General features: G+C 48.5%; 1 protein-coding gene across 5 annotated transcripts in view; it reads left to right on the top strand.

Moving 5' to 3' along the window:
- Positions 1-685: 685 nt before the first annotated feature.
- The window catches only part of TTLL6 (tubulin tyrosine ligase like 6), a 49474-nt gene continuing 25323 nt past the window's right edge, over positions 686-24836 (top strand). For 2 of the 5 annotated variants that reach the window (XR_005364463.1, XR_005364464.1), the window contains exons 1-10: positions 8769-8809; positions 9756-9874; positions 10012-10142; positions 11658-11814; positions 12977-13120; positions 13732-13817; positions 19210-19435; positions 20949-21124; positions 23250-23438; positions 24289-24466. Coding sequence is in view for 3 of the 5 variants with exons in the window: in XM_038547595.1 (XP_038403523.1) it covers positions 4336-4412; positions 7127-7348; positions 8772-8809; positions 9756-9874; positions 10012-10142; positions 11658-11814; positions 12977-13120; positions 13732-13817; positions 19210-19435; positions 20949-21124; positions 23250-23438; positions 24289-24466 (1743 nt within the window). In the remaining 2 variants the exon portion in view is untranslated. Of the gene's footprint in view, positions 966-4319; positions 4413-7126; positions 7349-8768; positions 8810-9755; positions 9875-10011; positions 10143-11657; positions 11815-12976; positions 13121-13731; positions 13818-19209; positions 19436-20948; positions 21125-23249; positions 23439-24288; positions 24467-24836 lie in introns of those variants that run through there. The other 3 variants (XM_038547595.1, XM_038547594.1, XM_038547596.1) reach the window with 3 other exon arrangements.

Below are 24836 nucleotides of genomic sequence, written 5' to 3'. Positions count from 1 at the left end.
GCAGAAACAGTTCTATCAGCTGCCAAGCCTTTGCAGGCGGTCTGGGACACAAGTCTGCGCTCAGACAGGTGGAAAGGGGAGGAAGCCACAATTATTTGAATCCACTCACTACTCTGATTCCCCATCTGCCAGAGGTAGGTCAAAGCGTCGCTGTGAGAAGCCAAGACAAGACGCCAGAGCCCCGGGGGGCTCTGTCTCATGGGCCAGGTCAGTAGAAGGGCCACGACCCCGCCACGCTCTGAGATGTCATGATTCAATAAGCCAGAGCGGTTCTTTGTAGGTTTGAGATTAGCTACTTCGCCGTTAGAGAAGCTAAGCCCAGAGAGGTGATGTCAATTGCCCACATTACACATGCCTGAGGCCTCGACTTGGGGGCTCAATCCGTGCTCTCTGCAGGGCTCCCCCTGGTCCTGGTTTGGGCTATGTACCCTCCCCAGAGGGCCTGAGTACCGGCTTTAGCGCCCAGCTAAACCCACGCAGCTTCCCCTTCGCAGCCACTGGAGCTGCCCAGGCGGACGGTTCGAGTCCGCTCGGCCCCGAGGCTCCGGCTGCGCCTGCGCACGACGTCCCGACGCCCCGACGGCGCGGGCCGGGAGGGCGGGGACCCGCGCTGGCCCAGCGGTAGCGGGGCCCCGGGGCGCTGGGAGCGCGGCCCAAGCGTCCTCCGCGTCTCCCGGGACGACGTCGGGCGCTGCCCTCTCAGAGCGCAGGGGCGGTTAATTGGATTCGGGACGGAGCGGGGGCACAACAGCCTGCCTCTGGGGCCAATCGAAGACCTAGAAAGTCCTATATGCAAATAAACCTATGACGGCTGAACGCACCCCAAGTTAGGAGGAGCGGGGGTTGGGCTTAGTGTTGTCCGGCAGCCAATGGGAGCTTAACCCTTTGAGGAGGGGGCCAGCAGGTGTGGTTGCGAGCGGTCCGGGCGGCAGAGCCGGGGCAAGACCGGGGAATAGGAATCGCGGGTAAGAGTCCCCCAAACCTGGTGCCGGCCCCAGATCGTGGCCTTCCAGTGCTCCCCGCTGAAACCCGGTTCGCCCTACCCCCAAAGTCCCCCTCGATGCCCACTTCCCCAGGGCTACCTACCCCCTCGGCCCTCCCCGGTGGCGCTCTACCAGCAAAGCCGCTCACCCTCCGGGTCCCTGCTCCCCCTTGGCGTGGTAGCTCATCTCTTCCCAGCCCCATACTCGCGTTCACCTCTGAAATACCCTCTCTCTTTATCATCCTCAAGACTCCGATGCCAGGACCTTGCCACACGCCAACTTTTTTTTCCTAGCTCCATATTCCCTCCTGTCCCCACTTCCCCTCATTTCCTGCCTTCCCTCGAGTTCCCAAACCTAGTGTGCCCCGGGGAGCTGTCCCTTAGATCCCTGGGAATCGCAAAAGGATTCCTCCTTCCTCATCACTGGGTCCTTCTCCTGATCACCTTTCTTCCTTTAAGTGGAGAAGTCTTCCAGGGAGAGAGACTCTTCTGTTTTGGATTGCCAGCCCAGCCCTCTGCAAATAAATACACCTACCCCTCTTTTCCAACCCCCCTCCCCCTTCTGGTTATTATTTCTCACCTCCCGAAGAATTCTTCTGGGCTTGAGGAATGTCCTCCTTTGGGATTTGAATTGTAGGAAAAATGTAACTTCCATTTTGGGGATGAGGTGGGAAGGGAGCTAACCCTACTGTTCTATTTTCCTTTTATAATACAGCTTTTATTTTGAACCAAGCACTGCTTTAAGAGCATTATAAATATTAACTAATTTAATCTTTAAAATAATGCCACAAGGTGGATATTATTATCCTCGTTTTACTAATGAGGAGACCGAGGAACAGAGAGAGGCTCAGTTTCTCATCCACAGTCATCTGCCAGTAAGTAGAGCTGGGATTTGGATCCAGATCCATCAGTCTTTGCTGGAGATGCACTGAATGTTTTGTAGAAAATGGCTGGGCATGAGTCGGCCCTGAAAATTGCATCTTCCTCTCAGTTTTTAGCAGAATGAAAAATGTCACCTGAGTCAGCAAGATCCTTAGTGTTTCCAGGGAATGTGGCCATTCTCAGCACTTCTTACTGTCCAGTCCTTGAGCAGTTGAGCACCCCTATCCTTCCTTGTTAGTCAATGTCTTTCTAAGAACTCACTCAGTCCCTGTTCTGAAATTTCAAGGGTAGCTAGAATGAAAAGCCAAAAGGCCATGAAAAGCATCTTAGTTTACTCTGCCTGCATCAAAACTCAAAGCACCATTCTAGATGTGAAGTCTTTATCTTCTTGGTGGACCAGTAATCATAGAAAAGCTTTAAACTTTAAACATGCTCTACTATCTGTTCTTAATCAATCATCAAATGATTCTTTCCTCCAGTTTATTGACCTTGCATTATTATTGTATTAATTCAGCCTTGCAAAAGAAAGCAATAAATATTTTCCATGCTCTGCAGCACCTCTGGGAATAAGAAGAATAGTCAACATGTACTCTTTGGAAGTGGAAATGGACTATGGTCCCTCCTTTGAGATTTCCGAAATAACCTGCCTTGTGTTTGCATGAAGCTATCCCAGGGTGCATTCCCTCCCCCTGGTGGCCAATGTAGTGCATTTTCATGCTGTCTAACCAGGGTTTGGTTGGCTTTTTCTGGCTTGGAAGATCCAAGATCAAACCCCACACTAAAATGGAAGGAAACTTCAGCTGCCTCTTAGTAAGTGATTTAAAGCCACATCTTTGGGGGTGCCTAGGTGGCCCATTCGGTTAAGCATCTGATTCTTTTTTATTTTTTCCTTTATTTTATTTTTGAAGCAGGTTCCATACCCAGCGTGGGGCCCAAGATGGGACTTGAACTCATGACCCTGAGATCAAGACCTGAGCTGAGTTCAAGAATCAGATGCTTCACTGGGTGGCTTAGTCAGTTGAGTGTCTGACTCTTGATCTTCCATACTGGCCTACTTAAAAAAAAAAAAAAAAAAAAAAAAAAATATATATATATATATATATATATATATATATATATATATATGAAATAAAGTCACATCTCTGACTGCAGAGGCCCTTATACTACAGTGTATGTATAGCTCAGGATGCTGGCAGCCCCTTTCATTCTTTTGTATTTTCCTTAGGCCTTGTCTTTAGCATTTATTGGCTATCCTCCTTTGATTCCTCAAGGCTGCAAAACTACTTTTGATAACCAAATTATTGGGCAGAAGAGTGGGTGGGAACCCCCGGGTTAGCAGGGAGTGGCTGCTGAGACTGGCAAAGAGAATTCTGGCTGGTAGAGTAAGATAAACCTTGAGAGGTTCTGGGAGAAGCAGCTTTTTTTTTTTTTTTTTTTTTTAAATATTTATTTATTTATGATAGTCACAGAGAGAGAGAGAGAGGCAGAGACATAGGCAGAGGGAGAAGCAGGCTCCATGCACCGGGAGCCCGATGTGGGATTCGATCCCGGGTCTCCAGAATCGCGCCCTGGGCCAAAGGCAGGCGCCAAACCGCTGCGCCACCCAGGGATCCCGAGAAGCAGCTTTTATTCTAACTCATTGCTGCTTGGGGGCCAGGGATGTGCTAAAAGAGGACAGGTCAGTCCAGATGTCAATGAGGCTGGACCTCTGGCCTAAAGGAGAGAAATGATCTTGGCATACAAAAAATGTTCCCTCTCTCTTAATGCTTCTACAAGGAAAATAATAACACAAGAGCAACTGTCGCTTGGCTCCAGTATCAGGGTCACCATAGGGACAGGATGGGGAAAGACTGAAAAATATCTAAAGAGGGAGCCATTACTTGGCTCTGGGGGATTACTGGCATGAAGCAATGGGAACCCATTTTTCCAAAAGAAATGGAAATCTGGATTTTTATGAGAAATTGATATTGTCTAGTTATTGGCAACTACTTCTATTTCAAACCATCACCACAACACACTGACGTGGGCCAAGTGAACACTTCTGCAGGCTAGATTCAGCACGCAACACATGTACCCCCTATCCCCACCCCGACAGAATTTGAGCAAGATATTCTCTGTCAGTGAGCCTTTGAGATAAGTCAACGGGATTTAGTGTTGGGGGTGAAACAGGAAGGAAAGGACCGGGGGAAGAGAAAGCTAGGTGGACAAAGGCAAAGCAAAAATAGACGCATGTAGCATTGACTGCTCTCCACCATCTTGCACCTGACTCAGGTACCGTTCAAGGGACTCTTGTATCACAGCCTAGAATCCAGGGAAGGTAGGTGAGAATGCCACGGTAACTAGTTCCTTGAGAAGTACTCAGGCTCCGTTCCTTGGTCTATGCGCTTGGGTCCCTCTTGTCGTGCAAAACTAACAGATTTTGATCTTTTTGCCATTGTTTTTCTCTTTGAGGTAGGCGAACAGCGGCAGCTATGACTTGTTCCTACCACATGGGCAAGGACTCGAAAAAGAGCAAAGGCAACTCACAACTCCAGAGGCCGAATTCAGGGTCAGTTTTCTCTCCTCCAGTTAACATTAACCTTTAGGTAAACGGAGCCACTCCTCCATGGCTGGGTAAACAGAGGCCATTGTGGAGGGCTCGGGGAGTAGAGTTGGCCGTTTACCTGAAATCAAGGGAGCAGGTTGAGGTCAAGATTTCATGGACCTTAGTCCTCTTGAACAAGAATGTGCCTATTCACTGGGAAAAATGGACTTCCAAGACCCAGGTGCCCTTGGTCTGTTGTGCTGAGTATGACTTTTTGTCCCCCAGCTCAGGTGTCACCATAAAGGGGCTTGACTGTAAGGGGCAGTCCTCTTCAGCAAAGAAAGAAACCAGTTGTGATCTTTGGATGACTTAATAATGCTGCCCTTCCTCTTGGCAATGGTTATGAGCATTTGGTGCAATGGTGTATGTGATGACTCTTTGAAAGACACAAAGAAGTACACTCCTCTAAGGGCTTATTATGAAGTTATGCATAGGTAGGTTCCCAGTTAGAGCTCTCCACTCCCCAGTTTGGTTTGGGATAGAGGCAGAAAGATGTGGAAGGATGCAGTAATGTTAAAAACATGGCCCATAAGATACAAAAAGTTGTCTAGAATTAGCAAGTTTGGGTATGGAGGAAACGTGATTCCCATGAGATGTCTGGTGGGTCTGCTGTTACCACGTATTGCTGATAGTAATCCAAACTGTTGGAGTCCCTCTGGGAAACAACATGGCAAGATAGATAGATAGATAAACTAAAACAAACCTAGTAATCCTGGTTCTGGATATATATCTTAAGAAAAATAATCCTCAAGATGTAAAAGGCCTTCTGTACATGGAAGTGCACATTTTAGAGCTATTAATGTAATAGCAAAATTGGAAGAAACTTACATTGCCAACATTAGGGCAATGGTTGGTTAAATTCAGGCACATTCCTTCTGTGCAGCATTATTACACCGCCATTAAACACTGGAAACATATAAGCTTTGTTACCAGCAAAAGGATGTTTCTTTTTTTTTTTTTTTTAAGATTTTATTGATTGATGAGAGAGACACACACACATGGAGAAGCATAGACATAGGCAGAAGGAGAAGCAGGCTCCTTGTGGGGAGCCTGAAGCAGGACTCCTTGATCCCCGGGATCCCTTGGACCCTGGGATCATGACATGAGCCAAAAGCAGACGCTCAAAACACTGAGCCACCCAGGTGCCCCAGGATGTTTCTTTTTTTTTTTTTTTTTTTTTTTTTTTTAAAGGCACTTGGGGTGGCTTAGTCGTTCTTTTTTTTTTTAAATTCATTTATTTATTCATTCAGAGAGAGCGAAGAGAGAGGCAGAGACACAGGCAGAGGGAGAAGCAGGCTCCATGCAGGAAGCCTGATGTGGGACTCGATCCTGGGTCTCCAGGATCACACCCCGGGCTGCAGGCGGCGCTAAACCGCTGCGCCACCGGGGCTGCCCCCCAGGATGTTTCTGATATGATATGAAGTCGGGGGAGATAAGCAGATAGAAAATTGTTTCTAAAAAAAAAAAGAGTAAAAGAAAATTGTTTCTATATTATGGTTACAATTATAGACGAATAATTATGCTTAGAAATTAATAATTAAAGAGAATATGCAAAAGGGACAAAGTTGCTATACTAGGGTAGAAAAGCCACAGTGATTTCCCACTTTATCCTTTTATAAACTCCCTTTAAAAAATAAATAAACTCCCTTTAGTGTTTTATTATTTCATTATAATAAATTATAATGAAGATATTACTATCTTTTAAAAACCGAAGAGTTGAGGGAAGAACAGATAGTAAGTAGCAAGGGCATCAAAGGACAGGGGTGGCAAGAGTGAGGAGGAAGAGGTTGGCAGTGTTTTGGAGGTACAGAGGAGGAGGAGCTCCAGAAAGTTGGCTTTATGGTCACAGAAGCCCTGGATGTGAAGGAGATGGATCAGTTAATTGGATCTGGGCTGTTCTAGGTTACCCAAAGTCACACTAAGCATATTCCCTAAGGATTATTGAATCAGAAGCATTAAAAACCATTAAAAGAATTTGATATTTGAAATCTCAAGCAAACAACAAAGAAATCATCATGGGAATAGGGGAGGGACAAGACCTTTGCTGGACCTTGTTATCGGTGTTTTACCATTTGGTGTTGTTTTTGTGTTGAATTGCATGGTGTGGGAGACACTAGCTTTTTCTGTGGTTGGGATCACTGAAGGTCTCCTATGGCCCTAGGCTTGAATTGTGTTAAGTCAGCTACCTATTGACCCCATGCTCCACGAGCTACCTTTGCATTCACCATCAGCAGCAGGTTGGGGGTAGGAGGTTCAGTGTAGTGTCAAAACAGTTAACAGACCTCCTCAGAGTCCCTCATCTGCACCCACTGGGACTAACTTCTGTTGGGAAGGCTTAGGGCTTGGCTCTGAGGCTGTCTCCAGACACTCACTCATTTCACTAAGATTGTTTACCAGGTGGTGCCATGCATAGCATCTCAGCCTGCTCCTGCAAATCCCAGGAGGACAAAACCAAAGCCTGGATTGGCTGAGTGAGTCCCTAAGGGCAGAGTCTCCAAGGGCAAAAGGTAGAATGAGTTCTCTCCCTGAGCCTGCACCAACCTTGGAGGTGGGGTGGCATTTTCTAAACTGCAATCCTTCCTTGGTCTCAGAGCGGGTCTACCACCCACATGAGCAAGGGAGGGGGTCCCCCTGCAGGCCGATACAAGTCACTGCTGCTCCCTCTGCTCTCTCCCCAGGGTGGGCAGGGATTTCCCCAGAGCCTCCTCCCAGGCTAGGGAGATGCTTCAGTGCCTGTCTTTGGAAGGTGAGGAAGGAGCAGATTCAGAAGTGCGAGAAGACAGTTCCCAAGACGATCTGAAAGAAATCATCACCCTGGCTTTCGTGAGCGAGGACACTGGGGTGCACGAGGGGCTTCAGAATGCCCAGCAGCAAGGCAAGAAGAAGAGGAAGAAAAAGAGGTTAGGACTGAAAGATAAGGAATGGGAGTCCACATTGTTGGGAGCAGAAGGGACCTGGAAGGGAGGGGGCCTTGGCCACTAATGAGAGGTTAAAGAGATGCTGTGTGCTCAAAATCACACCCCCATTCAGGTGTATGGGAAGAACCCACCTGATGATCAGTTTTATAGAATCAGATAATGGTGTGTGTAATCTCCAACCACACCCTGTCCTAATCTTCATTCCTTTTTTTTTTTTTTTAAGATTTTATTTATTAACTCGTGAGATGCACAGAGAGAGGCAGAGACACAGGCAGAGGGAGAAGCAGGCTCCCTGTGGGGAACCTGATGCAGGACTCGATCCCAGGACCCAGGGATCACGACCTGAGCCAAAGGCAGACACCCAACCACTGAACCATGCAGGTGTCCCACTAATCTTCATTCCATATGTGTTTAGAATGCTTTTTTTTTTTAAAAAAAGATTTTATTTATTTATTCATGAAAGATACAGAGACAGAGAGAGGCAGAGACACAGGCAGAGGGAGAAGCAGGCTCCATGCAGGGAGCCCGATGGGAGACTCGATCCCGGGACTCCAGGATCACGCCCTGGGCCAAAGGCAGGCGCTAAACCACTGAGCCACCCAGGGATCCCCCTCCCCTTTTTTTAACTGTGTGGAGAAAGATAATTTAATTTCCTTGTTTTAAGGAAGTGCTTATTGTCCTGGGAACTTAGTACATTTTAAAGATAATGAAGCTGATGCTGACTTCTTAGGATCTGCCTGTGGCTTCTGCCTTTTAGTTCCTACTTACTATTCTGTCAAACCTGGTTCCTTTTGGGGACAATGAGTTACTCCTCAGACTCATTGTTGTCTGAAAGTTTGTCCACTTTCTAACTCACAACTTCCTTTTGTGGGGGGCAAGAGGAGGGAGACCATGAAGTAATTTGGCCCAAGAGATTTTCTTTTTCTTTTTTTTTTTTTTTTTTAAGATTTTATTTATTTATGCATGAGAGACACAGACGGAGAGAGAGGCAGAGACACAGGCAGAGAGAAGCAGGCTCCATGCAGGAAGCCTGATGCGGGACTTGATCCCTGGTCTCCAGGATCACACCCTGGCCCAAAAGATTTTCACTTCCTGTTCCTGATGGGCCGCTGGAGCAAAAGGATTGAAGAGGTGATGATATTCATATGGAGCTGAAGCAGAATTAGTTATGACCCCAATACAGAATTCCTACCCTGTGGATAGGGTACCAGTTGAGTCTGCCTTCTGCCTCTCTGCAACCCTTTGGATTTGTGTCTTCAGTTAGTGGGGTTCATCAAACCAGGATTAGTGTGGCAGAGTGGGTTTCATGCAGCCTCGCCCAGGACCGGATGCTTCTGGGTGTGGTCACTTGTTCTGGCAAGTGTGTCTGTCTCTGTCTTGCTTTCCTTTTTCTCTTTTCCAGATGATTGGTGATCGATCTCTCCACCTGCCGATATGAGAGTGGTGAGCACTTGCATTCAAGGGATCCATGATGGGGACCAGGGGATTACCCCAAAGGGTTGGGAAGGGTCACTCTTGTATATTCTTGAGGATGAAAAGTGGGTGTCTTCACATCCCATTGTTTCCTTCATCTAGCTGGATTAACTATTTGAAGAAGTTGGGAATCTTATTCCAAGAAAATATGGGTTTTGACCACAGTTGGTGTATATTTCAGCTCTCTGTAGTTCTCATATAGGGTTCTTTGGGAATCTGATTGTAGAGAAGGCAGTTGTTGCTCCTTGCTAGAGCATAAGTTAGAGATTAGCAGTCCACAGACTGAAAATGACCTACAGACCTACATTGTACTACAGAGCAGTGTTGTCATTATATGGATTTCAAATCAGAATGTTTTAGGCTAGTCCTGACTCCTCTGGGTCACTGAAGGCACTTCTGGTTTTCCAGGTCCTTGAAGACATTTGAGTTTGTGTTGGAGTCAGCTCGCAGTTACTAATGCTAAGAGGGACAGGGGAAGAAGGCTGTGATAGCATATATGTGGTTTTGAAAATCATTGTATGCTTTTTTCTTTTTCTGTCAATTTATCTTCTAATTAAGCTTGGCTCTGGCTGATGTTAAGTTTAGGTTTATCTTCCCTGAACATTCTGTGCTTAGTATTTGGAGGAAAGCCAGAATTCTACTTCCTGGTAAGGGGAAGCAGTGCGGATAAAACATTCTTCCCAGATAACCTGCTGTGGGGTTCACTGGGTATTGGCTGTATGCCTCAATAGCTCTTCATGTTCCTTTCTTGGCAGTGGTGAGGTCAGGCCGGGCAAGATGGCTTCCAGGCCCAATAAGCTGAGGTGTCTCTCTTCAGCATGTGGTCTGAGAGCACCTAGAAACATAACCTCCCCACCCCACACTCCTCCCCCACTTCCTGGACTAACAGGCCTTTCTTTTTCCAACTCCATGGCAGTGCGTAGGGCTGCCCAGAGATATGGCCTTCGAGAGGGAGGGGAAACCAATGACTGGACTCTCTACTGGACGGACTACTCTGTGTCGCTGGAGAGGGTGATGGAAATGAAAAGTTACCAGGTATCTGGGCAGAGCTGGTCCTCCGTATAAGGGTGACATCTACTCAGTGGGTCCCTACTTTTTGGACTGTCCCCTGAGGGGATCTCCTGGGTACTCCCATGGCCCCTGTTGTTCATGAATTTTGCCTTCCTTTGCAGAAAATCAATCACTTCCCTGGGATGAGTGAAATCTGCCGCAAGGACTTGCTGGCCAGGAATATGAGCCGCATGTTAAAGATGTTCCCTAGGGATTTCCACTTTTTCCCTAGGACCTGGTGTCTTCCTGCTGAGTGAGTGCCTACCTGTGTTCCCTTCTATGCCACCCACCCCCAATTTACATTTCCCGCTTGCTCCTCATTCCCCAGTGCTACTTCCCTTCCCAGAGGATCTCCCATCTCTCTCTCCTTTTCAGGAAGAGGAGGGATAAAGGGTGTGTCCAAGGTTAAGAGAATACAAGGCTCTGCTATAAAAGAATCAGATGACATTTAGGGGCTGGGTGCCTTGGAACCCGTGCCTGCAGTTGGGATGAGAATTTGTTCTGACCCTGAAATCTGTTGATTTTGAACTTGTTCCAGCTTCTTAACTGTGCAGTTTCTGAATTTTTAAGGACCGTGAGCACTTCTGGAGGGAGTGAGATAATGGTTAGTGCCCAGATTAGGAGTAGGGAGGGACACCTGACCTCTGTTCCATGGCAGAAGCATGGATGGCAGCCAGCCTTTCCCTGTCTCCTGCCTCGCTTTATCCATCTTGAAACTGAGCATCCATTCTTAGTATACAAAATGCTCTGGACCGTAGCACCAAGAAACAGAAGAAATGCGAGATGACATGATTGTCACCGGGGTACAGTCTGGTCTTTGGGATGAGGAGAGGGGGTGCAGAGAAGCATTGCCATTGGAATTATATTCACATGACAAGAATCCCACTCTGTCCTCTGCACTCACTGCTTTTCAAAACTAAGAGCTCCAGGATTCCCAGACTTCCCGAGTCTGGAAAGTTTTAGGACTTAATAGCAACTTAGAAGGAAACATACTTGCCTTCAGTCACCTCCAGATTTCATGGCCACTGAGGAACATTGCAGTGAAGTGACTTCTCCAGTGATCTCGATGCAAATGAGTTCAAATGCGAAACAAGAAGTGGAGCAAGCCTGAGATCTAGAATGCATTAAAGTGGTTTCTTTCTTCTGAATATACTTTCTACAGAGTATATTCGAGGACAGTATTTGTGCTTTGATACTCTGGCTGGAGTGGGGGTGTTCCTGGGGAAGAGCTGCAGCCTGGAATAGAGGAAGAGACTGGTGTATCCAAGGTCACAACACTTGTCAGGGCTTGTGCCCCACACAGAAGTCCACGTCTCCTGTCTGCAAACCTAGAAAGTCAAAGTACTTGGATCACAGCTACCTTCATGGGCCATGCAACATGTATCAGCACCTTGCCTGTCTGTTACATAATTAACCACTGTACAAAACAGGTGTCATTATCCTCATTGTGTAGAAAGTGGAATTTAGGCTTAAATAGGTTAAGTCCTTGCAGAGGGTCACACAGCTGGTAAGTGGTGTAGCCTGGGTTTAAATCCAGGCCTGAGTTCCCTCCAAAGCCCACCCTCTCTCCACCATGTATCCACGTGCATGGCTGTTTCTCTTCTTGCCAGTTGACATGTCTGTCAACTCTGGGGCTTTGTCACATGAGATAGCTTTAGTGGTTTTTTGGTTTTTGGTGGTTTTTTTTTTTTAAATAAAGAGCTAGGCTTCCTTTTCACTGCTCCCTCCACTAAAGGTGTATCTCGTTCCCTCCCTGCTGCTCTGGTAGCTGGGGGGATTTGCAGAACTACAGCAGGTCAAGAAAAAATAAGACATACATTTGTAAGCCGGATTCGGGCTGCCAAGGGAGAGGTATATTCATCACCCGGACAGTGAAAGATATCAAGCCAGGCGAGGATAAGATCTGTCAGCTCTATATTTCAAAGGTACTTCTTCATCATGGTCATTTATTTCTCGCTCATAGCAACCTCAGCTCTAGCTCCTCCGCACCAAGGGCAGTGAGGGAATGAGGCGGGGGGGGGGGGGGGGGTCGGGGTGTGTGCGTGTCAAAGCTGAGTCCGGTCTTCTGCCTTAAAAGTTGTCAGAAGCCTTCTTTTTTTTTCCCTAAAGATTTTATTTATTTATCCATGAGAGATACAGAGAGAGAGAGGCAGAGACATAGGCAGAGGGAGAAGCAGGCTCCCTGTGGGGAGCCCGATGTTGGACTCGATCCCAGGACCCCAGGACTGTGACCTGAGCTGAAGGCAGAAGCTCAACCATTGAGCCACCCAATTTCCCCAGACCAGGCCTTCCGACCAGGGCTGTGACATGTGTCTGGGCCAGAGCATCCCTCACCCTTGTACCCTTGTAGCTGGTCTGGCCTTAGTAGGCTGGCCTGTCACCTCTAACAGATGACAGCTAGAGGGCACATTTGGTCTGTGGATGCCCCATTTCATTTAGGAGAGGGTAATAGTCCTGGAGGGTTCATGGTAACCAGCCTTCCTCCATGGCTGGAGGTCAGAAGTCACAGTGGTATAGCTCACCGCAGGGGGGAACCCTCTAGAAGTATGTGTGGACTGGAAAGGACTGGCCAGCATTGTAGGAAACACTTTTGCAGAGCTGCCATGTAATACAGCCCTCGATGGTGACACATGTCCTTCATCACAGGACTTTTAATTTTTAAAAAAATATTTCTTCATTTGAGAGAGAGAGAGTACGCACACAAGCAAGGGGAGCAGCAAAGGGAAAGAGAGAATCAGGCTCTCGCTGAGCAGAGACCCCGATGTGGGACTCAATCCCAGGACCCCAGGATCATGACATGAGCCAAAGGCAGACACTTAACCAACTGAGCCACCCAGGGGCCCTATCACAGGACTTTATAATGTTATTTTGTTTGGTTGCCAGGAGATCTCTGGGAGGAGGTTACTTGTGCTGCAGGAAACTGAGGCACGGTGTAGTTTAGTGACTCCCACGGGTCAAGTCACCTTGTCCTCGTCCCCTACCCCAGCCCAGCCCGTACTCTGTAGTACCAAGACCAAGACAAGGCACTAATATTCAAGACTGAATCTCTCCTCGGAAGCTTACATGACTTCTCTTCCCTCCTCGTAGCCCTTTATTATTGATGGGTTCAAGTTTGACCTCCGGATTTATGTTCTGATGACATCCTGTGACCCTCTCAGGATTTTTGCATACAAGGAAGGACTAGCACGCTTCGCCACCACCTCTTACTCCCACCCCAGCACAGACAACCTGGTGAGCTCAGTGGATGTGTCCTTCCCCCTCCTCCTTAGGGGGATGAAAAATCCCAGTTCATTCCACATTCTCAAGGCGTTGCGGATATGGCTGTCATTTGCTGAACACTTCCTATGTGCCAGGTTGCAGATGTCCCTTCGTTTAGCCCTCTTAGAAGCCCTCAGAAATAGGGATTATAATTTCCATTTTACAAATGAGGAAATGAAAACTCAGTAAAAGGAACTTGTCCAAGGTCACAGATCTGGGAAGAGATGAGGCTGGGCCTCGTCATGGCCAGATCTGCCCTACCACAAAGCTAGTGCCCCATATCTGTGGTATCTGAGGGGAGAAGGCCATGGGTCTCTCCCCCACCCATACCCTGCACCCTCTGATCCCCCAGGACTTCTGAAATCTCCCTCAGGCAGTGAACCACCCAATCTCAGGAGGAGCTGGACTCTCTCCTACCCCAGGTTGCAGGCTCCCACTTTGCTGCCTCTGTTTCATCAATTGAAGTAAGCCCCAAGACTTCCCCTCCTCTCTTCATGCCGTGGGGGCTACACAGGAGGGTACAGAGAAAAAGCGGATGGCCTGCCCTTCCTCCTGACCTCACAGAATTGTGTCTCTTTCCCCAGGATGAGATCTGCATGCACCTGACTAATTATTCCATTAATAAGCACAGTTCCAATTTCATTCGAGACGCTCACGCTGGAAGCAAGAGGTAAGGAAGCTGCTTCACTTCTCTTTTCTTGCCCTGCCAGGCTCAGAGTTGCTGCCTAGGATTCTACCCAAACCCTGTCAGTCCCCAGCAGTGTTTCTATCTTGGGTCACATGGTCTCAGCAAATATTTCTTTGCCTCCTTAGTCTCTGCCCTCTGGCTGTTAATCATTAAAAGAAGGCTACATCGTAAACCCTAGGAGGTTGGGAGGAGGAGAGATAAACATGAACGTTTCCCCAGCAGGACACACACACACACACACACACACACACACACACCCCAAAACATATGCTTGTTACCCTGGGCATTTCTGACATTTCCAAACCAACGGATATTTATCGATTGCTAGTCAGCCAAGGGAGGTGGACATGCCAGGCAGTTGTTGGCCTGTGGCTTCCGGGGTGTTGCTCCAACAGAGATTCTTGAATGATAGGTCACGATGCCTGGTGTGGCCTGACCGTGGCTGGCTGGCTTTGAGATTCCCCAGGAGAGGGGAGAGATGGGAGGAATGCATGAGAGTCTTCCCAGTTATTACATGCATGTTATTGTCTAATCCTAATCCTGTCTCATCTGAGATGGATGGGGTTGAGTTGTAGGAAAAAGGGGGAGCTGAAAGAAGTGAACACAGCCAGGCACAAGGAGGCAGTACTTATGGAGGCCTCCTGTGTGGTGGGGCCTGTGCAGGGGAGTCCGTGTGCATTGTTCCCCATTGCATCTTCACCACACCATGACAGGGGCGTTGTCATCTGCCCTTTGTAGGTGCAGAACAATGAGTTAGGTACCATCTCATTTTCTTTACAGACAAGGAAACTGAGTCTCTGAGAGGCTAAGCTGCCCAAGGTCACACAGCTGTAAATGTTAGAGCAGGATGAGAAAGTAGGTCTGTCGGTTGCAAGGCGCATGCTCCGTCCCCTTGCAGCAGGCTTCAAAGGATGGATAAACACACAGTCTGTTTGGCTTCAAAGCATCAGAGAGGCACGTGAAATTTCCCAACTCCCCTGGTGGCAGAGTGCCAAAAAGCAAATGGAAAATCACTAGCTGATGCCTGCTTGAAGGGGAAGTCTCCCCTGCGTCGGAGGGTGCCGGCACCCGTCTCGCCCGAAGCTCTCAGCTCCTCATCAGGCCCGTGGGCACCAGCTCAGCCTCCCATGCTGCTGCAGGCCGAGAGCCGGTGCTCGGTGAGGCCTAGCTTTCAGGCCCGGCTCCGACTCTTGCCAGCTAAGTAAGTGTAGGCAAGGCTCTTCAGCTCTCTGAGCCTCCACTTGGTGTGTACAATGAGGGCAGTGATATGTCTTGCCCTGCCCTGTCCTGTGTGCCCTGCCCACCTCCCAGGGTCACTGTGAGACTCAAATGGCCCCTGATAGCTGCAGGGATTTTTTTTCTTAGTCAGAAGGCATGTAACCTAAGGACCCCCATTTCTTTCTTCTTAGGAGAAGACACCCCATCAACAGGCTTTGGGCCCTCAGGCCATGATGGATGGGGTGTTAGGGGGTGCCAGGACTCAGGGAGAAGAGTGTGCAGAATTGTTCTGCTGCCCTTCACCCCCCTCCCTTCCTGCTCTTTTTCCTCACCTCTCTCTCCCCCCAGGTCAGGCCTCACCCTTCTGCTCTGCTCCCCTGGCCTCCACCCTGCCACCTCTCCCTAAGCACCAGGCTCATCCCTCACTATACCCTGACATCTGTTGCCTACAACTCAGCCTTTTCTTGCTCCTTGTTCCCACCCCAGAGTTCCAAAATGGTCCCCTTGCTCAACTTCCCCATCTCTGCCTCCTGGCCTGCAGGATGGGGGAGTTTGGTGTCATCTTGGTTGTTGAATCTTGAAGGTTCCTCCTGCAGATGTCCCCGTGTCCCTTCTTTCCACTAGACCTAGGCCTTGCTTCTGCCTCAGACCTGATGTCTGCTCAGCCTCCTTGCTTTTCTCCCTAAATCCAGGCTTTGACTTCTTGGTACCTCCATTTTCTCATCTCTAAAATGACAGGAAAGGGCAGCCCTGGTGGCTCAGCAGTTTAGCGCCGCCTTTGGCCGGGGGTGTGATCCTGGAGACCTGGGATCGAGTCCCGCGTCAGGCTCCCTGCATGGAGCCTGCTTCTCCCTCTGCCCGTGTCTCTGCCTCTCTCTCTCTCTCTCTCTCTCTGTGTGTGTCTGTCGTAAATAAGTAAATAAATCTTTAAAAAATAAAATAAAATGACAGGAAAATATGAATTCTGGCTGGCCATCCTCAGATTTGCCATGAGGGACCTATTGAGATGACGTGTACGAATGGGCTTCAAAAACATTAACCCCCATGCAGGTGAATGTTATTGTTATTCTGTATTCCGTATCCAGTGGTCCCTGCTTATCCATGGTTTCAGCTACCTGCAGTTAGGTGAATGCGGTGTCTCTCTCTCTCTCTCTCTCTCTCTCTCTCATAATATCTTCCTTTACTGTACTGGCCCTCCTTATGATGATGATGTGAAATGATAAGGTCCTACCTGATGAGATAAATGAGGTGAATGATGTAGGCATGTGACGTTACTATTATGGATCTCTTTCTGGGCCTAATTTATAAACTAACCTTTATTATAGAAGTGTATGTATAGGAGAAAAGCAGTGCATGTAGAGTTTGGCACTATCCATGGGGCCAAGCGTCCTCCATACATAAGGGAGGACTTCTCTACTCATTACTTCCACAGAGATGGGGCTCCCAGGTACCTAGAGATTCAGGTTCAAACTCTTCTTCTCAATCTACTGTAATTTGACCAGACGCCACCATCCATTGTTACACTACTACACTGGTAGTCAGCATTGTTGGGGACTTGCTATCTGGCAGGCACTACTCTAGGAAACATACACACCTCAGCCCACTCACAACACTCACAACAGCACTTGAAGGTAAGAATTATTATTATCAGCATGATTTTGCGTATTAGGAAACAGGTAGTAGAGCTGCAAGGAAAACTCCTGAGTCTCTACCCTTAACCACTGGGCCACACCGTCTGTCTGTTCTCTCTGTGGTGTCTGTTGGACACTCTGTGGCTCACATTCCATATATGGGCCTTGTTCATTCCCACTTCTCCATCTTTGCTCAGCACCAACCAAAAACATGGGATAACATCCTTGAAGGTTCTTCTGGCTCACTGGGCTTCCATGTTGCCTCCCCTGATCTGGCTTTGGGTCCTGGTCCAGCCATATTGCCACCGTGAAGCCAGCCTTCTCTGTGAGTCTCTGCTCAGTTAATCAGATGAGATCTGTCTCTGAGGACGAGCCTGTGGAATCCGAGTCAAACCACCCACAGCAACCTTCCCATCTCTGGACTCCCACTACCCTCTGGTCAACATCAGCCATACCTCATGACCGCTCTTGGCTTGGTGCACACGTCTGTCACGTGTTCTCAATTGTGCTTAGCCTCCTTGAGGGTTAGAGTGGCACCCTGGCCTTCTAGGCGCCTCCCATATGCTGGGCAGAGTCCTTCTTTCCTCCTGTTCCTCCCTTTTCCTTTTACCTCTCCTGTTCTTCCCCTTCCTCCTCTTCTGAGGCGATCTGCTTCTCATTCTGACTACCTCACCTGCCCCAATTCCCTCATCCCCAGCTCGGCCAACTGCACCCCAGGTAAACCCCCCACCAGCTGTAAACTTAGCAGAAACAGTGAAGGAAAGACAGAACGACTGGAAATCTGGCAGGGCTTGGGGGCAGAGACCAGGTCCTCTTCATCTCTCAGGGCGCCTGGCACATAACTGGTGTGTTAAATTGAATTGGCTAACCACTGGGCATTATGAAATTATACAATAATATATATTCATTGTGATGTGCCTGAATCATCAAGAAGAGGTTATGTTATGATTTGCAGTGTCTGTTATAAGAAGGCAAGGAAGTATATAATCTATTTTGGGAAAATTTATTTCCCAATTAGGCAAATTAAGCACATCTTTTTTTGCACTTGAGTGGATTGGCTTCAAGCGATCTGGAAAATTCATTTATGTGCCACATATTATTCCCTGACAATGACAGGTAGAGGCAGTAGGCCTCTGAATTGAGTGGCCTTTACTAATCTGTCTTTATATAAATGCATCCTCAGTTGTTCCATATGTGTGTTGAACCCTCCCCAAATGGTCCTTAGGCTCCCCATGACAGTGGGGGCAGTTTCTTGGGGTTCTCTCATTTCATGTGTACAGCAGTCCTTTAGCAAGTGTGCATTGGCTGGCCACCCCAGCTTCATACTTTTTGGCTCTGCTGGCTGGGGTCCAGTGAGCTCTTTGAACTGCCTCATGAGCCACCCAGTGCTCATTACATCCTGCACCCTCCTTAATGTCTATCACACAATTACCCCCTCCCCCGGCCCCCTCCTCTCCAGCGACTGCCTCAGTTTGTTTCCTATAGTTAAGAGTCTCCTATGGTTTGTCTCTGTCCCTGATTTCATTTTATTTTATTTTTCCCTCCTGCCCCTAGACTCTTCTGTTTTGTTTCTTGAATTCCACATATGGGTGAAATCATATGATAATCGTCTTTCTCTGATTGACTTATTTTGCTTAGCATAATACCCTCTAGTTCCATCCACATTGCTGCAAATGGCAAGATTTCATTTTTGATGGCTGAGTAATATTCCATTATATATATATATACCACATCTTTTTTTAAAAAAAATTATTTATTTATTCATGAGAGACAGATAGAGGGTCAGAGACATAGGCAGAGGGAGAATCAGGCTCCCCACTGAGCAGGGGTCCTGATGTGAGACTCGATCCCAGGACCCCAGGATCATGTCCTGAGCCAAAGGCAGATGCTCAACCACTGAGCCACCCAGGCACCCCTATACCACATCTTATTTATCTGAAATCAAGACCATCTTGATTTACCTGGACAGTTGTTAACCCCATCTTTTGACATGCCTTGGGGCTGCCTTTTCTTTGTGGAAGTCCTAAAGCAAAGTTTGTGTGACTTTGGGGGTCCCCAGAATCCCGTCAGATGGCTGGGGTAGGACTCAGGTGTAGGTGTTCTTAAAAGTGTTTCTAATGAACACCAAAGGCTGAGAAACCATTTGCCATCAAAGCAAAACCATGATGTAGGATTTTTGTTTTTGTTTTTGTTTTTAATTCACCCATTAAGCTTTCCACCCAGAATACCCAGTCCCTGCCCCAGCCTAGTGGGTGTTTTCTGGGTCACAGTGAAAGTACCAAAAGCCAAGTCTTATGCGTCATTATACCAGCACCCACTTTCAGACAGTGGAGGCTTGTGACTCTGTGGTTCCTGCAGGTCCTTCCTGAGCTGACATAGCCCTGTTGTCTCCCTGGGTTCCAGATGTCTGTCCCCATTACCTCTGGAGACTTAACTTCTCCAGAATCTTCTGGTTCCCAGCATGAGATGGCCTTAGATGACCAGAGGTGGGCTGCTTTGCCTCATAGCCTGCAGTTTCCTTCCAGGAAGCTCTCCACCTTTAACATGTACATGGAGAACCGTGGCTACAACACAGAGCAGATCTGGAGAGATATTGAGGATGTCATCATCAAGACGATCATCTCCGCCCACCCCATCATCAAGCATAACTACCACACCTGCTTCCCCAACCACACACTCAACAGCGCCTGCTTTGAAATCCTGGGCTTTGACATCTTGTTGGACCACAAACTCAAGCCGTGGCTGCTGGAGGTAGAGGGGTCAGGGCGAGGGGTAAAAATCGGCCACTGTTACTGGGGTCAGCCAGGGTCAGGCTCATCCCTTCATCCCTGGCTCAGTCAGGTCATTTTCATCAACTTCCTGGCCAGGCCCTGTGCTTGCTGCCCGAGGCTTCTCCCTTAGCTGAGAAGTGGCCACCAGAGGGGGGTAGATGGCTGGGAATTAGAGAATTCTTTGTGCCTCCTTGAGGTCCACCCAGACCTGGAAACTTGGATCTCAGGCACGGAAAGACTCTAAAGACAGCTCTATTTTTTGTAACAAAAATCATCTCCCAGAAAGGGGGTATTCTTCATCAAAGCTTAGTTGATGTTAAGATCAGAGAGGAGCTGCCAAGCTTGGCTCTCAGGGGCTTGGGCCACTGAGTGCCCAGCACCAATGGAAAGTGGCCTGGAGTCTGTGGCCCAGGGCACAGATGAGGAGCCATGCAGTGAGTTTCCTGCCTCCCCCAGACCCATGGCAGGGTAGATGAAGGAGAAAGAAAAGCATCTGGCTGTCTCTCTCTCTTCCCAATTAGACTTGTGTTCAGCAGCCCTCAAGGGGCCCTTCAGGATCCATTATAAGGAGGTGAGGTTGTGGGAAGCGAGGTGCCAAGTCAGAGGTGCTAGGGCCGGTTGGTACGTGGTCATAGTCAGCCTTCAGGAGGCAGAGCCAGAATTATGGGTCCCATTCCTGGGGCCTTGCCTTTCCTCCATTCCCAGCCCCTGTTCCCAGGTATAGGTGGGAAGGAGAATATGGGTGTTTGGAGCTCTTTTTTAAAAAATTTTAAAAATTTTTATTTACTTATTCATGAGAGATACAGAGAGAGGCAGAGGCACAGGCAGAGGGAGAAGCAGGCTCCTCACAGGAAGCCCGGGTTCCATGATCCCGGAACCCCAGGATCACGACCTGAACTAAAGGCAGATGCTCAACCACTGAGCCACCCAGGTGCCCCGGGTGTTTGGAGCTCTTACACAAAGAGCGGAATTGGCCACCAGGCACAGGCCTTCAGAAACTGCTAGAAATCTTCTTATGTTACATAGTGCATACGGACTTTACTGTGAGCAGGACTGAGTCCTCTCCCTCCTCCCACCTGCCTCCCCCTCAGTCCTGGTGAGGGTCCTGAATGCATCACTCTGGTTTCTTTCCCATGTCCCAGCCTGACCCTTTGTATTGCCCCCTTCCATCTGCTCTATGGTATGCTGTGTATGTGAGAAAGCACACCCAAGCACACCCACCAGGTGGAGGGGAGACAAAAGACAGGGCACCCCGATGCTTCTCAAGAGGAAAAGATTGAAATCAAACTGGTTAAAGTAGAGGAGATTCTGCTTCCTTCTCTCCTCACTGTGGCTCTGGTGCAGACTCCCTCTCCCCATCTCTCCCACACCTGCTCCTCTGGTAGCCAGGGCCTCTCACTGGCCTTAGGTGGCTCCAGGGAGGCGGTGTTTTGGCCTTGCTCCGTGCTTCGGCTCTGAACAGCCCAACCCCCTGACACCCCTGCTGCACACAGGTCAACCACTCTCCGAGCTTCTCCACTGACTCCTGGCTGGATAAAGAGGTAAAAGACAGTCTGCTCTATGACACCTTGGTTCTGATCAACCTGGGAAGCTGTGACAAAAAGAAAGTCTTGGAGGAAGAGAGACAACGGGGACGATTCCTACAGCAATGTCGTTCTCGGGAGATCAGGTACAGAGATGCCCCAGCACCCAGGGAACCCCATTCTCTATGACTTCCCTGCTCCCAGTAAGACTGGCCTGTCCTGGTCCTCGACAACCTACTAGTTATATGGCCTTTATGTCACTTCTCTGAGCTTCAGTGTTCTTTCTGTCAAATGGAGCCAATAATCTCTAAGGTGGAATTGAATGAAATAATGTATAATCAAAGGTTCGTCACAGTGCCTGACACTATAGTGTGTGTTAGAGATGGTGAAGGGGATTGCCTGGGCAAAATGAGTGAAGGAGGTTAAGATACAAACTTCTAGTTACAAAATAAATAAGTCATGGGGAGGTAATGTTGGTGACTATAGTTGGTAAGATTGTATTGCATATTTGAAAGTTGCTACGATCTTAAGAGTTCTCATCAGAAGAAAAAAATTTTGTTAATGATGTATGGTTACAGAAGTTAAATATACTTGCTGTGGTGGTCATTTCACAATACATACAAATAGTGAATCGTGTTGCATGCCCAAGAAACTGACAGAGCATTATCCGTCTATTATACTTCGATAAAAAAAAAACAATTAAATTTTTAAAAAGACTCTTGCTTGGAGTTGGTAGGGCAGGGAGTCAGTTCTAACAAATGATAATCCTATTTGAAAATTAGTTTATATTTGCAGAATGTGGCAGTTTGGATAGTTTTACTGTGAGCATTTTTTTTTTGTACCTAAAAATAGGAGATTAAGTTATAGACGGAACTATGTATCATGGATATGAGTTATTAATATAATATGAAGATTCAGGGATTACCAATCAAAAAATAAAGCCATTGCTTTATTTTTACAGAAAGACACATTTGTCGGGGATCCCTGGGTGGCCCAGTGGTTCAGTGCCTGTCTTTGGCCCAGGGCGTGATCCTGGAGTCCTGGGATCGAGTCCTGCGTCAGGCTTCCTGCATGGAGCCTGCTTCTCCCTCTGCCTGTGTCTCTCTCTGTGTGTCTCTCATGAATAAATAAATAAAATCTTAAAAACAACAACAACAACAACTAGGCCATGAATTAAAAAAAAAATCCCTTAAAAAAAAAAAAGACACATTTGTCTGACCTACTTCATGTTACTGGGTTGGTAGGATCTATGTCCCCTGCTTCCTGCATGGCAGCATTTGCCTTTAAACAGAGGCCTCCATTCTGTGGAGTGATTCTAGTGTCTGAAGACTCGGAACCTGGTCAAAGAGATGCCTTTGTTGCTTGTCAGGTCCCACAGCAGCCCCCAGGTCCCCATGTGCAGAGCCTGCTGATTCTTGGTTATCAGCTTCTAGAACTGGGGGCAATAGCATCTATGTTCAGATGGCACTGTGTTTCTCAGAGCACTTTTGCAGGTGCCCTGTCTTCCCTATGAGGAGGGTGGTGGATAGGTAGTGGGGGTGTTACATTGGTCCTGTTGTTGGAGCTAAGGAGACCAGGCTTCTGGAAGGGGAGCTCACATGTGCAAGATCCCCTTGCTGGGAGGTGGCAGGCCTAGTGCCAGAGCACAGTGAGTAGTGTTCCTTGGGATTCCAGGATGCCTTCCACTTTGCCAGCACTCTCTAATTTTCTGAAGGAGGAGGCAACATCAGGGAGGAGCTGGGCCCTGCCCTGGATCATTCTCTTTGTCATGACTTGGCCCTGGGTAGCTCAGTGCTCTCGGTTTCCTTGCTATAAAAGGGGCTTATCATTCCTTCCCCCTGCGACCTCCACCTCCCCGAGGGGCTGTGAGGGAGAATGAGATCATCATAGCTCATAAAAGCTCATCCAAGAAGCCCTCAAATTCAGCAAAATGCAAGCTGCTGTTCTTCAGAGGAGGGTTATAAGGGCTGTGAATGGGGAGGTGGCGACAGAACTGAGCCAAGGGGAAATGGATTTTTGTATGAGGAGAGAATTTGGTGAGCTGTCAGAAAGACTGTTTCTAACCAGCTTGCAGTGCCTCATGATGCTGGCTGCCCTGAGAGGGCTAGATTCTCCTTTTAGGGAAACACAAGTTTATTTAGCAAAAACAGGTGGACCACTGTTGTGTGCAAGGCCTCTGCCGGGCCCCACATGGCATCCAGCTTGGCACATCCCTTCCAAGATTTGCCCTGAGAAAAATCTACAGCAGCCCTGTGTTCTGTTCCACCACAGGATAGAGGAAGTCAAAGGCTTCCGGGCCATTCGGTTGGAGAAAATGGAGAAGTACGAGAAGGAAAACTGTGGGGGGTTCCGTCTGATTTATCCTACTCTGAATTCGGAGAAGTATGACAAGTTTTTCCAGGATAACAACTCCCTCTTCCAGAATACTGTTACCTCCAGGGCTCGGGAGGTATATGCCCGGTAGGAAAGCCCTGGGTGATGTGGGTGGGTGTTGGGGTCCGTTGGGTGGTGCTTGACTTCTGGGTGACCAGCCTGGGATGGTCAAGAGGGTCTTATGAGCTTCAGTCCCCAACCTAGAAGTTGCCAGGGGAACATTTGCTTTAGTCTCATGAGGATCAGGAATCATAAGATTCCTTGGTGGGGGGTGCTGATATGTAGCTGTTTTTAGAAACTCGACCCCTGAGACAGGTACCCTCACCCTTCTCCAGAATTCCCAGCCCCTGGGAGCTACCTCCTGGATTCACATAGGCATGAAATCTAAGAGCTGGAAGGGACTCTTCCTGTCCAGTCCAATCCCTACCCATCACCTCATGTTATAGACTGGGAAGTCAGAGCACAGAAAGGGTCATATGGCAGGTGATGATCCCTGTCTCCTGACCCATGTGACTGTGTTATTTACACTGTATCATTGGCCAGAGAGGCCCAGGTATAAAATGGTCCGATGTGGGGGCCTCTCGGTCCGGCCACCAACCCAGACCCTTTTCCCAGCACCTTCCATGTGTGGCATTTGGCCAGCTGGGAAGTGAGGAGAGAGAGAAGGTAGGGGAACTGGGTAGTGCTGCTGACTTTGCATCTCTCCTTGGATGCTATTCCGCAGACTGGAAATGGTATGATGAGAAAAATGACTTCCCCCCGCCCCCACCTCCTGCTCTGTGCCCCACAACCATTTGTGCAGACTGGACACACTGAGGGAAGGCACGAGGAACACCGCACTCTTTGCCAAGCATCATCCACCCACCCCTTGGAGAGAGCACCCACATTTGCAGCCCATCCCCTAACTTCCATAACACTCCCCATTCCTCTTGGACAGGCAACTGATCCAGAACCTGAGGCTAAAGCAGGAGAAAAAATCCTTCCAAATTGGGAAAGAGAAGAACGTGGAGATGCAGGGGGAGTCGGCAGGCGAGCAAGTGAGAGGCAAGAGCATGAAGAGCTGCCAACAGAAACCACAGCAGAAATACAAGGACACCACCCTCACCTCCAAACAAGTAAACCTGGCTGGGAGGGGAGCATGTGTGGCCAGCACCCTTCCCCGCCTGGGGCCGATCTGTGGGGGGGTGCCAAGGAGATCACTGCTCAGAGCCCTGACACACTGAAGGAACGAGGCTGCGCAGAGGGCTGAGCCACAGGAGGGGACCCTGGAGGTCACCAGGAGCCTGGCACCCTTCAGAGAACTCTCACCCTCTTTGTGTCCCTCGGTAGGAGTAAAAGCCAATCCCCATGTAGGGAGTGGGCACTGGGACTGCTTGTACTCATGGGTCCCAACTCCAGTTTGAGTTGGGTTGCTCCCCTCTGGCAGGCCAGGGGCACAGCTGAGAGAGGGGACCGCAGAGATGGGCTGCAGGGAGCTGGGACCCT

This window comes from Canis lupus, chromosome 9 (assembly GCF_011100685.1).
Source record: "Canis lupus familiaris isolate Mischka breed German Shepherd chromosome 9, alternate assembly UU_Cfam_GSD_1.0, whole genome shotgun sequence".
Lineage (NCBI taxonomy): Eukaryota > Metazoa > Chordata > Mammalia > Carnivora > Canidae > Canis > Canis lupus.
Note: the sequence above shows the minus strand (reverse complement) of the source record. Positions and strands in the feature narration are given on the sequence as shown.